We start from the raw sequence: 12,278 nt of genomic DNA, 5'->3' as shown, positions 1-12,278 counted from the left end.
TAAATAGTCCCTGGCTCCTCCCCCAGAGCGTCTAGGCAGTAAACCTTGTTCTAGCTCGCTTCCCCTCTTTGGTCCAGGCTGGTTCCACCCTTCCCCGGGTAGCCCCCGGTGCGGGGTTACTTTATTCCCCCTCAAAGTCCTCCTCTCTATCCGCACCCCACTGGGGAAATCCCACTCAGCTGGGGACTCAACTCTGGCCAGCCTGAGCCCGTCAAGCCCCTTCTGTCAGTCTTGAAGATAGAGTGCCCTTCAGGAGGAAGCCCCCTCTCCTTCTTCCATATCCTCTATCCCTTCTCCCTCCTACTACTTCTCCCACTCACTCTGATCCCTCTCTGACCCTTCCCCGCAGTCGAGCCTTCCTGGGGGAGCCACACCACTGAGCACCCCCTTTCCCACTCTCCCACCCTTATCCCTACTCCAACCCTGGTTATCCTTGGGCGGTCCTTTCCCTTCCCTCTAAGCCTCTCCCCTTCGAGAGACAGCCCCTGTTCAGTCTCCGCCTGTTCCACTTGTCCTAGCCCCTCCCCCGGGCAGCCCCCGGGCTTGTGACCAGTCAGCACCGCCTCTCCTACTCGCACATGCTGAGAATGGCAGAGGGGCTCCCTACGGTTTGCTGTCTTCCAGGGGGAGGGGGAAAAGAAGGAAAGGGGCGGGGCTGAGGGGGGCGGGCCTGGACGTCGGGAGCGAAAGCGAAAGCCCAGGCGGCGAACTGGGGGACCGGAGATCTAGCAGCAACTGGAGCAGCATGGCCAAGCCTTGTGGGGTGCGCCTGAGCGGGGAAGCCCGCAAACAGGTAACGGGGGACCGGGAGGCCAGGAAGGGGCTGGGGAGCCCCTCTGAATGGAGGCCAAACTGGGTGCTCCGGGGAACGAGGCCGTGCCAGAGAAATCTCCCAACCTCTCTAAGTGCTTTCACTTCTGCCCCGGGAGATTACACATACCTGCTCTCTGGACTATCTCTGCACTGAGCATAGGCTTCCAGGGAAATCTGGCTTGTGGTGCGGAAGAATTGAGCCAAGTTGGAGGGCATCCCATTGAGGGTGGGATCTTACTCTGGACAACTGAGACCCTTAACCGACATCCGGGTACTGCTCTCTGTGCAGGTGGACGTCTTCAGGCAAAATCTTTTCCAGGAGGTAAGTACGTCTTCAGGATTCAAGCGATTTAACCCAGAGTCTAAGGCCAGTACTTGAGGGTTGCAACTTCTCAGACTGATCCCCAAACCCACCCTCGCCCCGTGCCCTACTTTATCAAACCTCCACCCAAGATAAGCTCTTAATTATTGATCTCTACTTTTACTTTGACCTCTCTTAAAACCTTCCTCAGTTCCCTCACTTCCTCTCCCCTTTTTTGGTGTGGAGGGAAAAGCCATGGCCCCAAAGTACGAATGAATACCACAATTCTAACCTCGGTTCTGCTGCATCCCAGCTTGGGCAAGTCCCTTCACTTTTCAGGGCTTCAGTTCCCTCATTTGTAAGTGTTAGAATCAGTGATTTCTAGAGGCCCTTCCAGTCCCACTTCTCAGACGTCTCACTGAATGCTTTCTGTGATTCTGACCCTTGCAATATAACCCACAGGCCGAGGAATTCCTCTACAGATTCTTGCCTCAGAAAATCATATACCTTAATCAGCTCTTGCAAGTAAGTAGTGTGAACTCCTCCTGCCCCATCCCATTGCCTCTCTCCTCTTCATCCACTCTCTCTAGCTAACAACTGCATTCTGAATGCAGAGTACAGTTGCACGTGGTAGACATTAGAATAACATGAAGCCTGAGCCTAGGTTCCGAGGCAGAGGGTGGGTGTGATGTGTGAAGGGAAGGATTGACCCAGGCCGAGGGGAAAGAGGCTGGGCAGCCCCTGACAGTGAGCTCTGTGCAGGAGGACTCCTTCAATGTGACTGACCTGAATTCTCTCCGGGCCCCACTGGACATCCCTATTCCAGACCCCCCACCCAAGGATGATGAGGTGAGGTGCTCAGGGTGTAGGGCTCTGGCTATAAATGCAGTGTAAATGATGGCCCTCCAACCTCCATGACTTTTCTAAAACTACGTCCCCTCTTTTTCCCTTAGATGGAAACAGATAAGCAGGAGAAGAAAGAAGGTAAGAGAGGAAGAGGTGGCTAGGGAAAGGGAAATGGCACATTGACTGTTGGATGAGAAAGGATCTAAATCCCCTCTTTCTCACAGTCCCTAAGTGCGGCTTTCTCCCTGGGAATGAGAAGATTCTGGCCTTGCTTGCCCTGGTTAAGCCAGAAGTCTGGACTCTCAAAGAAAAATGCATTCTGGTAAGCCTGGGAACTGGGGGACATAGAAAAGACAAGCAAGGCCAGGCCCTAAGAGATTCAAGTCCTTCATTCAGGAACCTATTCCCAAAATAGGAAGCTTCCTTCTGTGTTTGTGTTTAGATACCTTTTGTTTATCACAATGGGGATCACATCCCCAAATCAGATGGTGCTGTGTCCACCTCCATAACCTCTGAGCCTACTGCTGTACCAGATATGCAGCACAGGCGCTCTGATATAGTGAGCCGGTTTAAGAACGTAGGCCCTAGAGGGAGACTGCCTTGGTTCGAATCCTGACTCTATCACTTACCTAACTGGTTACTTTAAGTAAGTCACTTAGACATCCTGTGACTCAGTTTTTTCATCTGTTGAGTGGGTACAATAAGAATATTTACCTTGAAAGCTTGTTGTGAAGATTAAATGAGATATATAATACATAGCACAGTGCCTGGCATATAATACGTACTCAGTTAAATGTAGGTTTATTAGGAAGTAGCAGTAACAAGAACAGAGTTTGTTGAATGATTCCTACATGATATCTTTTAATGTAGGTGATCACATGGATCCAGCACCTGATCCCCAAAATTGAGGATGGAAATGACTTTGGGGTGGCAATCCAGGTAAGAAAGGGTATGTCAGGATGCTGAGAGCAGGGAGAGACTTGGAGAGTAAGGGACGGGAGCTGGACATGACCTGGAAGAAGGTGGGAGATAGTGAGCAAAGGAGGGAGGAGATAAAGTGGTTTTCTTTGCCTCCCATCTCTTTTATCACCACAGGAAAAGGTGTTGGAGAGGGTAAATGCAGTCAAGACCAAAGTGGAAGCCTTCCAGACAACTATTTCCAAGTGAGAACAGTTGGAGGACTAGTATGGGAGTCTGCAGGGGCGTTTATTTGGGACTCCCAAAGCTGAGCATGCCCATTCGGATGAAGTGGGGCTTTGGGAAGGGTCTGAGGGAGTAGCTCTCTCTCTCTGAATAGTCATTCCTGTGGTTATTCCTCTTGCTTCTGGCAGGTACTTCTCAGAACGTGGGGATGCTGTGGCCAAGGCCTCTAAGGAGACCCATGTAGTAAGTACATAGTCTACCAGCCTTTTGGCTGAGGCTGGCTGGGGTGGGGGCGGGGGAGGAAGTGGGGATAGAGGTCCTCTTTGTCTTGTTTATGACCTTTCCAATGTGGAGTATATTAAGCCCAGGAAAACTGATTTGGGCTTCACAAACCTTGACTCCTTTCTCTGATTCTGTGGGAATCCCATTTCTTGGCTGAGAAGGGGCTCATTCCTCAAGTTACCTATTCCCTATATGAGGAAACCAGACTAGTGTCCCACCTTCCTATGGGGCTTACTCAGCTTTGCTTCCCACATCCCAGATGGATTACCGGGCCCTGGTGCACGAACGAGACGAGGCAGTCTATGGGGCGCTCAGGGCCATGGTGCTGGACCTGAGGGCCTTCTATGTGAGTCTGGAGTAAGCCCTTAAGGGAGGTGGATGAGGGAGGCAGGGGAAAGGCCAAGAAACTGACTGTACCCTCTGGCCGTCTTCCAGGCTGAGCTTTACCATATTATCAGCAGCAACCTGGAGAAAATTGTCAACCCAAAGGGTGAAGAGAAGCCATCTATGTACTGAGCCCAGGGTTAGGAGGGAAATAAATGACCTATACTTTGTGTAGATAACCTCTGGTGTGTGTCATTCATTAAAAAAAAACATGTACTGTCACCTAGGCTTCTCTTGTGGCTCAGATGGTAAAGAATCTGCCTGCATTGTGGGAGACCCAGGTTTGATCCCTGGGTCAGGAAGATCCCCTGGAGAAGGAAATGGCAATCCACTCCAGTATTCTTACAGTAGCCTCAAGACTTCTCCATCCATACATCATCGACGATAAAACATCTAGGTTAATGGTGAAAAGATTCTCCACAGTGAGAGACACACAGAGAGGGTCACAGAGTTACATGGAGAAGAGAAGAGGGAGGAAGGAGATAGAGGTGACCAGGAGAAGAGGGGGGATCAAAAGGGGAGAGAGCAATCTAGCCAGTAATCAATTCCCTATTTGCTCTCCACAGTCTGGAACACTCAGAGAGGTTCACGGAGTTACACGGAGAAGAGAAGAGGGAGGAAGGAGATAGAGGTGACCAGGAGAGGAGGGAGAGTCAAAAGGAGAGAGACCAATATAGCCAGTAATCAGTTCCCTAAGTGTTCTCCACAGCCTGGAACACCCAAAGAGATTCACAAAGTTAAGTAGAGAAGGGGGAGGGAGGAGATAGAGGCGACCAGGGGGAGAAAAAGCAGAGTCAAAAGGGGAGAGAGCAATCAAGCCAATAATCACACTCCTAGGTAAAAATGGGTACTGAAGATTGGATTCTTAAAGGTACAAAATTGATAACAAATACCAAAAAGCAAAGATTAAAAATCTAGAGTAGAAGTTAGACTCTCAGAAATACAATATTAAAAAAAAAATCACAACAATTATAAAAAATATATATGAAATTTGCTTTAAAAATATGGTCTTTTTTTGCAAGGTAATAGTAGTTTTTAAAAATGAAAATTAAAGGAGTAATAACTTAAATATTTTTTAAATTAAAAAATGATAATAGTAAAATATATCTAGGAATTTCTCTGGAGCTGTTGAGGGCAGTGTGGGGTCAGTTCAGTTTCAGATAGTTCCTTGATCCAGTTTATACTTCTTCTCAAGGTCTATAGGCCCCTTCCAATGTAGTCAATGCTAACTACCGGGTTTTAATCTGTTGCACTTGTCACTTCCAAAGCGATTCCCTCTTATTTTGGCTTTCTCTGTTTGCAAGTCTCTTCAGTGTCTGATTTCTGCCCTGATGCAAGTGGGCTGCTGCTGGTGCTGCTGCTGCTAAGTTGCTTCAGTCGTGTCTGACTCTGTGTGACCCCATAGATGGCAGCCCACCAGGCTCCCCCGTCCCTGGGATTCTCCAGGAAAGAACACAAGTGGGTTGCCATTTCCTTCTCCAATGCATGAAAGTGAAAAGTGAAGTCGTTCAGTCGTGTCTGACTCTTAGTGACCCCATGGACTGCAGCCTACCAGGCTCCTCTGTCCATGGGATTTTCCAGGCAAGAGTACTGGAGTGGGGTACCATTGCCTTCTCTGATGCAAGGGGGTGAAGGTGGTCATTTATTTAGGCTCACTTGTTCAATTGTGCTGCGGGGAGGGAGGAACACTGCAAATAAATATCACTGGAGTGTGTGGGGTGTGCTCACAGTGTCTGGACCACACTGGGTTTGCCCCCTCTCACAGCGTGTGTGCTTTCCCCGTCTACACTGCTCAGGCTCCAGGTTGCTCTGCAGGGGAACTGTCTAAAGTGGGCCCTGGGTTGCATGCACTTCCCAAGTCTAAGCCGCTCAGGTTCAGGTTCTCGGGTACTCCACAAAGGCACAGACGCAGTTGGGCCTGCATTTTGTGCCCTTCCCAGGTCCGACCAGCTCAGGCGACCAGGTGCTTGAGGAGCACAACACTCCAATATTCTTGCCTAGAGAGTTCCATGGACAGAGGAGTCTGGTGGGCTACAGTCCATGGGGTCACAGAGAGTCAGACACGACTGAGAATTAACACTTTTACTTTCAAGTGTCACCTGTGTCCAGACACTAAATGTGAATGTGGTGATAGGAAAGGGAGGGGTGCCAGGAAGACAAAGATGAATTAGAGATCCATCCTATTCTTAGGAAGTCATCCTAAAGAACAGGGTGGGTGCTGTTACATGCCATGACAGCCATGAAAATAACCTGTATTTGGGACTTTCGTAAGATCATTTCCATCTGGAGGTCTCTTGAGTGCTTCCTGGGAGAGATGGCATTTGGGCAGAGCCCTTATAGGAATAATCAGGCTTTGGAAGGCTCTGTGGCTGAGGTCAGGGAATGAAGGAACAACCCATGTCATCAGCTCAGGGCAAGCCCGGAGGGAGAATGACATTTTACTGGAAAAATTATGGGTAGATGTTTGGGCTTCTCAAGGGTTGGGAGGGTAAAAAAACACTCCCAAGGCATTAAGGCAAAGGAAATTATACCACAGGACATTATGGGAATGATAGGTCAATAAAATTCTTTTTGACCTTTACCCTCTCCATTCTGCAATTACTTCCCTGAGGAAACCAAAGGCCAGATAACCTGAAGTGCGAAAGTAACACGGCTTAGTAACTGGCAGAACCACTCTAGAACACAGACCCACTAATTTCATAGTAGGAACCACGCTGTCCGCTATGTACCCACGTTCGAGAGTCCACGGCTCCGGCAGACTCTCGACTTGGGCGCGGGCTCCACCCAGAGGGCTCAACAGGGCCTGTACGGACGGGAAGCAGAGGTAACAGACGCAGCCATCTTGCAATCAAGAACCGAAGTGGGATAGCCTAGCCAATCAGCCCGCGGGCACCTCTCTTTGGTTTTTCAGTCAAAGGCGGGGCAGGGTTGGATACTGCCGGTGACTGGGCAAAACGAGACCCTCCAAGCCTATCAAAGAGTACCATGTGGGCGTGACTCCAGAAGCCGCTCGGACTCGGAGCCTGGCTTCTGCGTGTGGGAGGCTGCGCCGCTTGGGGGCGGGAGAGGCGGAGCTCGGTGCCGCAACATGCCGTTTCGGCCGCCTTCATTCCGGGCCAGGTGGGGGCCGGGCTCCGGGCCGAGGTCGGCCTGAGCTGACTGGCTGCCTTCGAGTCGAGTCAGCGTCACCGTCGAACCTAAGTGAGGGGGCAACGGGGAAGGGCCCAGGAGGGCTCTGGGGCTCTGGAGGGGGCTTCGCGGACGCGAGCTGGGGCTCCGCTCGCTCGCCATGGGGGAGGTGGAGATCTCGGCCCGGGCCTACGTGAAGATGAGCCTGCACGCCGCCCGGTATCCGCACGCCGCTGTCAACGGGCTGCTGCTGGCGCCGGCGCCGCGATCGGGAGAATGCCTGTGCCTCACCGACTGTGTGCCCCTGTTCCACAGCCACCTGGCCCTGTCTGTCATGCTGGAGGTCGCACTCAACCAGGTGCCGCCGCCGGACGCCCACCGACCACCGCGAAATCCCCTAACACCCCTAGCCCAAGCCCATCCCTGGTCTCTTGGCAGTAATGCGCACCCACAGGGCGGGAGGCACGATTTAGTTACTGATGGCCCCTTTCCCATGGCAGGTGGATGTGTGGGGCGTGCAGGCCGGGCTGGTAGTGGCAGGGTACTACCATGCCAATGCAGCTTTGGACGACCAGAGGTGAGTGGGGTAGCCAGAGGCAGAAGGCTAAGGGTTATGGGGTGGGGGGGTGTCAAGAGAACCTCTCTTGGTCATTCCTTCCATCTTCCCTTCATCCAAGGCTTAGGCACTGTAAAGCAGGCACTAGGCTGCGTACGCAGTGAGGAAATAGAAAGAAACGTATTTTTCTGGAGGAGCTAGGTGGGGGTGGGTAGGACAATATCAGGCTGACACCTGCTGTAACTGAGATCCCCCCCACCCCGGCCCCAACAAGTGCTGAAAACACAAAGGAAGCTCAACTGGAAACTTTCTTTAAAGGAAGTTTTTTTTATGTATACAGTTCACCATTTAACGACACAGGCTTGAACTACCTGGGGCCACAAACAGGCAAAAATTTTTCACTGAATAAGTACTGCAGTACTACAGGACCCAAGGTTGGTTGAATTCTAATGTGGAATCCAGAACAGGGAAGGCCCACTGTAAAGTTATCTGCAGATTTTCAGCTGCTGGAGGCTCTGTGCCCCTAACCCCATCTTTGTTCAAGGGTCAACTATATATAGAAAAAGCTATCTAATTATAATCAAGTATTCGGATCACACTCTACTGTTTTGTAATTTGATTTTCCCTCCTTAATAAATATCTGACATCTTTCCATCTCTACACTAATAGCTACCTTACCCTAACAGGTATATAGTACAAATATGGGTGTACCATAATTTATTTAATGCTTTACATTAAACATTGAGGTTGTTTCTATTTTTTTTTTTTTGTTATTACAGACACTGTCCTATTAATACAGTAAATAATTTATAAGTAGAATTTCTGGGTCAGCGTATGTATAGTATACAATATAAGTTTGGAAGGTTATGCCAAATTACTCTCCAAAAAGACCATCTTAGATTTCCACTCTCACCAGCAGTGTCTGAGCACCTGTTTCCCACAGCACTCAAGTATAAGGCAGTCATGCATGAAGCATCAAGAAGGCCTGGCGCCCCCAGGCCAGATACAGGGAAAGGCCATCACCAAATCCACATCTTTGAGACCTGGGAGGCCCAGCTCAGATGGATGCAGTCCGCCCACAGTATGCTCCTCACACCTCTCATCTTCCCTCTACACAGCCCTGGGCCCCTGGCCTTGAAAATCGCTGGGCGGATTGCTGAATTCTTCCCTGATGCAGTACTTATTATGGTGAGGCTTGGGTTTAAGAGTGGGGAGTTGGAAAGAAAGTAGGAAGGGGGAACCCTTGAAACTCTCACCAGCCCTTCCTTGTCCACACAGTTGGATAATCAGAAACTGGTACCCCAGCCTCACGTGCCCCCTGTTATCGTCCTGGAGAACCATGGTCTCCGCTGGGTCCCCAAGGACAAGAACTTGTGAGTGCCCCACTTTTCTTCCAACTCTTCTTGGAAGCCCACAACTCCTGAGCCTCCTCTGTTGTTGGGTCCTTCTCTAGACCCTAACCTGGCCCCACTCCCGCTGAGTTTGACTGCCATGGGGGTTATTATTTCAGGGTGATGTGGAGGGACTGGGAAGAGTCACGACAGATGGTGGGAGCATTACTAGAGGGCCGGGCCCACCAGCACCTTGTGGACTTTGACTGCCACCTTGACGACATCCGAGAGGATTGGACCAACCAGCAGCTCAACGCCCAAATCACCCAGTGGGTTGGTCCCACAAATGGAAATACCTGAGCCAGGGCCAGAGGGGAGGCTCAGGATCCAATAAAGAGACTTGGGCTGTTGGGCAATGGTATGACTATATTTATTGTGCCTGGGAGGCAAGGTGAGGGAGAAACCAACAGGCAGAAGGTGGGGAAAGTCTGGAGTCCCCTGTAAAAGTCAGAAGGTCTCTGCTGGAGCCATCACAGAATGAGAGGAGGGTCTCAATAGATCATTCCCTTTGTTTCTCCCCTGGGCTTCTTGAGCTTCTCGAAGTTCTTCAGGATGATGTCATATAACACAGCCTATGGGGCCAGGGAGGAGTGGGAGTCAGCCACCAGCCCCCAGTGGCTCTGTACCCCATTTCTAGCCTTGTGGAGAGGTCGAACTTTGTAACCCTTCACCCCCAGCCCGCAGGGTCAGGGAGTGGGTGGCTTGGGAAAGCTGCCTCAGCCCACCCCCACCCTCGCCTCCTCACGTAAGCATTGCGGATCTCCATGACCATCAGCCGGATATCCCGGTACTCTGCCTCATCCAGCTCGTGCACCAGTTGCCGATAATCACCCTACGGGAGACTCAGATCAGGCCTGACTTCAAGGGTGTCCCTCCTCTCTCACACCCAGACTGAGGCCTCACCTACCACGTGGGGCTGCTTGGCTGCTTTGGTTACAGCATCACCGCGCTCAGAGAAATACCTGTGGGAAGTAGAAGAGTATGGAGCAGGAGGAGGAGGGAGCAGAGGCCTCAGTCTCTGCCAGAGGCAGAGCAGTGGGCAATGACTCACTTGGAAATTTGAGTGTGGAAGCCTTCCAGCTTGGTGTGAAGGGCAGTCATCAGCTCAAACACCTTCTCCTGGGGAAAGAAAGCAGAAGGGGAAGTAGAAAGCAGCAAGGACTGGAGAGAGAAGGATGGCAGAGGAGTGGGGCAGTGCTCTCACCTGGACAGCCACTCCAAAATTATTCCCATCCTCAATCCGAGGTATTTGCAGCTGCAACCAGGTGGTGACCTGGGAGGAGCGAATGACAATGAAGCCCCATCAGTCCCAAACCCAATTCCCAGTTTCCTGTCCTTTGTTTCCTTGCCCACAGTGAATGGGAGTGTGTCAGGTCTGTCCTGAATGCCATGGCCTGGAATTCTGGCTTTACTTGCTGTGCCTTCTCCTGCTAAGACCTGACAGGTGCCATGCCCAACTGGTAGGGACGAAGGAGGACAAAGGGTTTGACCTGAAGTGTGTGGATGGAAGTGGGAGGGCTCACCAGGTTGAGCTTCTCAATGACATCCTTGATCTCAGGCTTTACGCGCTGCAGGAGGACCACAATCTTCTCATTGCAGCTCACTGGGCCACATGGAGGACCTAGGAGGTGGGCAGTGGGTCAATCACATGACTGGGACTGTGCCAGGCAAGGAAAAGGCATCCTTAGGAAGGAGCTCCTGGGAAGTGAGACACAAGTCCCTTCCACCATAGCGATACCTTTGTCTTCATCTTCCCCTTTCTTCTTTTCATCCTTGTCTTCCTTCTGCAGGGAAAGGGAGGCTCTTGGGAGTCAGGCCTGAGGCTGATTTTTCCCCAGGTTGGGTCCCTCCTCCCAGGTCTTCCCAGCTTGCCTCCTGCTGTTTCCTCCGCTCCTCCTTCTCTTTCTCCTTGACTGGATCAGGCACTGGGATGTCCAACGGGGCCTTCAGATTGCTCAGGTTGGCTTCATTGAGAGCTGGCTCCTGGTGCAGGGTGGGAGAAGGGCTGGAGGCAGGGGCAAGCTCTCTCGCCTCCTCACTCTCACAGCCCCTGAAGCTCTCCCTTTGGCCTCTACTCCCTGCCCAGCCCCAGTACCTTTAAAAATGCATCCAACTCAGAAATCTTCTTGGGAAAATAGCTCCCGAGCAGGTTCTCTGTCTGTGTGTAGAGTAATGGTAAGGGAGGATGGGGTTCAGAATCAAATTTCCTTCCTAGGCAGTGAAGGAAGGGCGCCTAGCAAAGTAGGGCTGAGCAGCCGGCTTGGGGAGGGGTGGGGTGATGACCATGCAGGTCTTACCTTAGTACATAGGTCTTCACGGAACACATCCACCTGTGGGACACAGGCAACCCTTCAGACATCTGGCTTCATGACCAGTTTATTGGAGAACCCTTAGGGTTGCATGGGGTCTTTCTTGGGGAGGGGGGCGGGATTTGGGGAATAACATTCCTGGAGGTGAAGGGCGAAGGGTTCAAGTGGGAACAGATCCCTCGGTGGGCAGTGGGAGGAGGGATGTAAGAGAGCTGCTGCGACTGGGGCAGGGTCGGAGTGCCCTGTGGAATGGGCGCGGGGCCTCCCATGGTGGCAGGGTAGGGCCCGATCCCCATCTGTGTGTGGGCCTGGGCTCCGGGCCAGCAGATTTCCCTTCCACGCCAGGGCTCCGCTTCATCTCACCCCGCTGAACCTCGGCCGCCTCGCCTCTCCTCCCGCAGGCAGACCTGGCGGGGCTCCCCGGGCTCAGGTGCTCTGGGCAGGGGGCCCACGAGTGTTCGGATGACTGACCCCTACTCGAGGGGCTGGGGGGCGGGTCACGGACTCCTTCAGCCTCTCGGAGACACGCCTCCCTGATGGGCCCTTCCTCGACCCTGCAGCGCTCACCTTGGCTTGGGCTTCGGGCAGGACCCTGAGCGTGGCCATAGCCGGGGTAGGGGCCTAGCGCCGCACGCGGAGCGAGGAGTGGGCACGGGGAAGGGAAAGTGAAAGCAGCGCTCGCTCCCCGCACGGCCTTCCTGGGTAGTGGGAGTGGAGGTACTAGAGGAGGCGGGGACAGACCAGAGAGAGGCGAGGAGCTGAGAGCTGTGAGGCAGCCCAGCCGAGGCTCCCCCTAGAGTCGGAGAGGCGCCGTTTCTCCTCCCCGCATCCCCATCGCTGCTGGCCTTTCGATTCCCCGCCCACGACTCCGCCCACCTGCCCCACCCTCCCCGCCCTGCCCTTGACGCCCCGCCTCCCCGACCCCCAGGCCGGGGCCCGCCTCTGGACTCCCCACCCCTCCCGCCCATGCCCCAGACCTCGGGCTGTCTTCCCAGCGCCGCCTGGGACAGTGATTATTAGCTTTACCTGCCTCTCTTCTTTTCTGGGTGGTGAAGCAAGACTTGGCCTCCCTTCCTTTGCCCTGCCAGCGTGGAACCCTGGCTCCACGGGCCTCGTCTGGCCTA

General features: G+C 52.7%; 3 protein-coding genes across 3 annotated transcripts; 2 read left to right on the top strand and 1 right to left on the bottom strand.

The window, feature by feature from the left end:
- The first annotated feature begins 24 nt into the window (after positions 1–24).
- On the top strand, positions 25–3,948 carry PSME2 (proteasome activator subunit 2). Its single transcript, XM_043920015.1, has 11 exons — positions 25–793; positions 1,103–1,135; positions 1,577–1,639; positions 1,877–1,963; positions 2,068–2,098; positions 2,185–2,282; positions 2,831–2,899; positions 3,056–3,123; positions 3,292–3,346; positions 3,645–3,731; positions 3,821–3,948. Exons 1-11 carry the CDS (start codon positions 746–748, stop codon positions 3,899–3,901), a joined length of 720 nt encoding a protein of 239 aa, XP_043775950.1. The 5' UTR covers positions 25–745; the 3' UTR covers positions 3,902–3,948.
- Positions 3,949–6,793: 2,845 nt separating this feature from the next.
- Positions 6,794–9,201, top strand: EMC9 (ER membrane protein complex subunit 9). The gene is made up of 5 exons (XM_043920719.1): positions 6,794–7,256; positions 7,399–7,475; positions 8,573–8,642; positions 8,733–8,827; positions 8,965–9,201. Exons 1-5 carry the CDS (start codon positions 7,059–7,061, stop codon positions 9,143–9,145), a joined length of 621 nt encoding a protein of 206 aa, XP_043776654.1. The 5' UTR covers positions 6,794–7,058; the 3' UTR covers positions 9,146–9,201.
- On the bottom strand, positions 9,200–11,999 carry PSME1 (proteasome activator subunit 1). Its single transcript, XM_043920718.1, has 11 exons — positions 11,722–11,999; positions 11,143–11,175; positions 10,941–11,003; positions 10,718–10,828; positions 10,584–10,629; positions 10,369–10,466; positions 10,050–10,118; positions 9,897–9,964; positions 9,753–9,807; positions 9,591–9,677; positions 9,200–9,417 (listed from the first exon to the last, which is right to left on the bottom strand). Exons 1-11 carry the CDS (start codon positions 11,758–11,760, stop codon positions 9,337–9,339), a joined length of 750 nt encoding a protein of 249 aa, XP_043776653.1. The 5' UTR covers positions 11,761–11,999; the 3' UTR covers positions 9,200–9,336.
- Between the last annotated feature and the right edge of the window lie 279 nt (positions 12,000–12,278).

Source organism: Cervus elaphus, chromosome 12, assembly GCF_910594005.1.
Source record: "Cervus elaphus chromosome 12, mCerEla1.1, whole genome shotgun sequence".
NCBI classification, from domain to species: Eukaryota; Metazoa; Chordata; class Mammalia; order Artiodactyla; family Cervidae; genus Cervus; species Cervus elaphus.
This window is presented reverse-complemented; position numbering and strand designations above follow the sequence as displayed.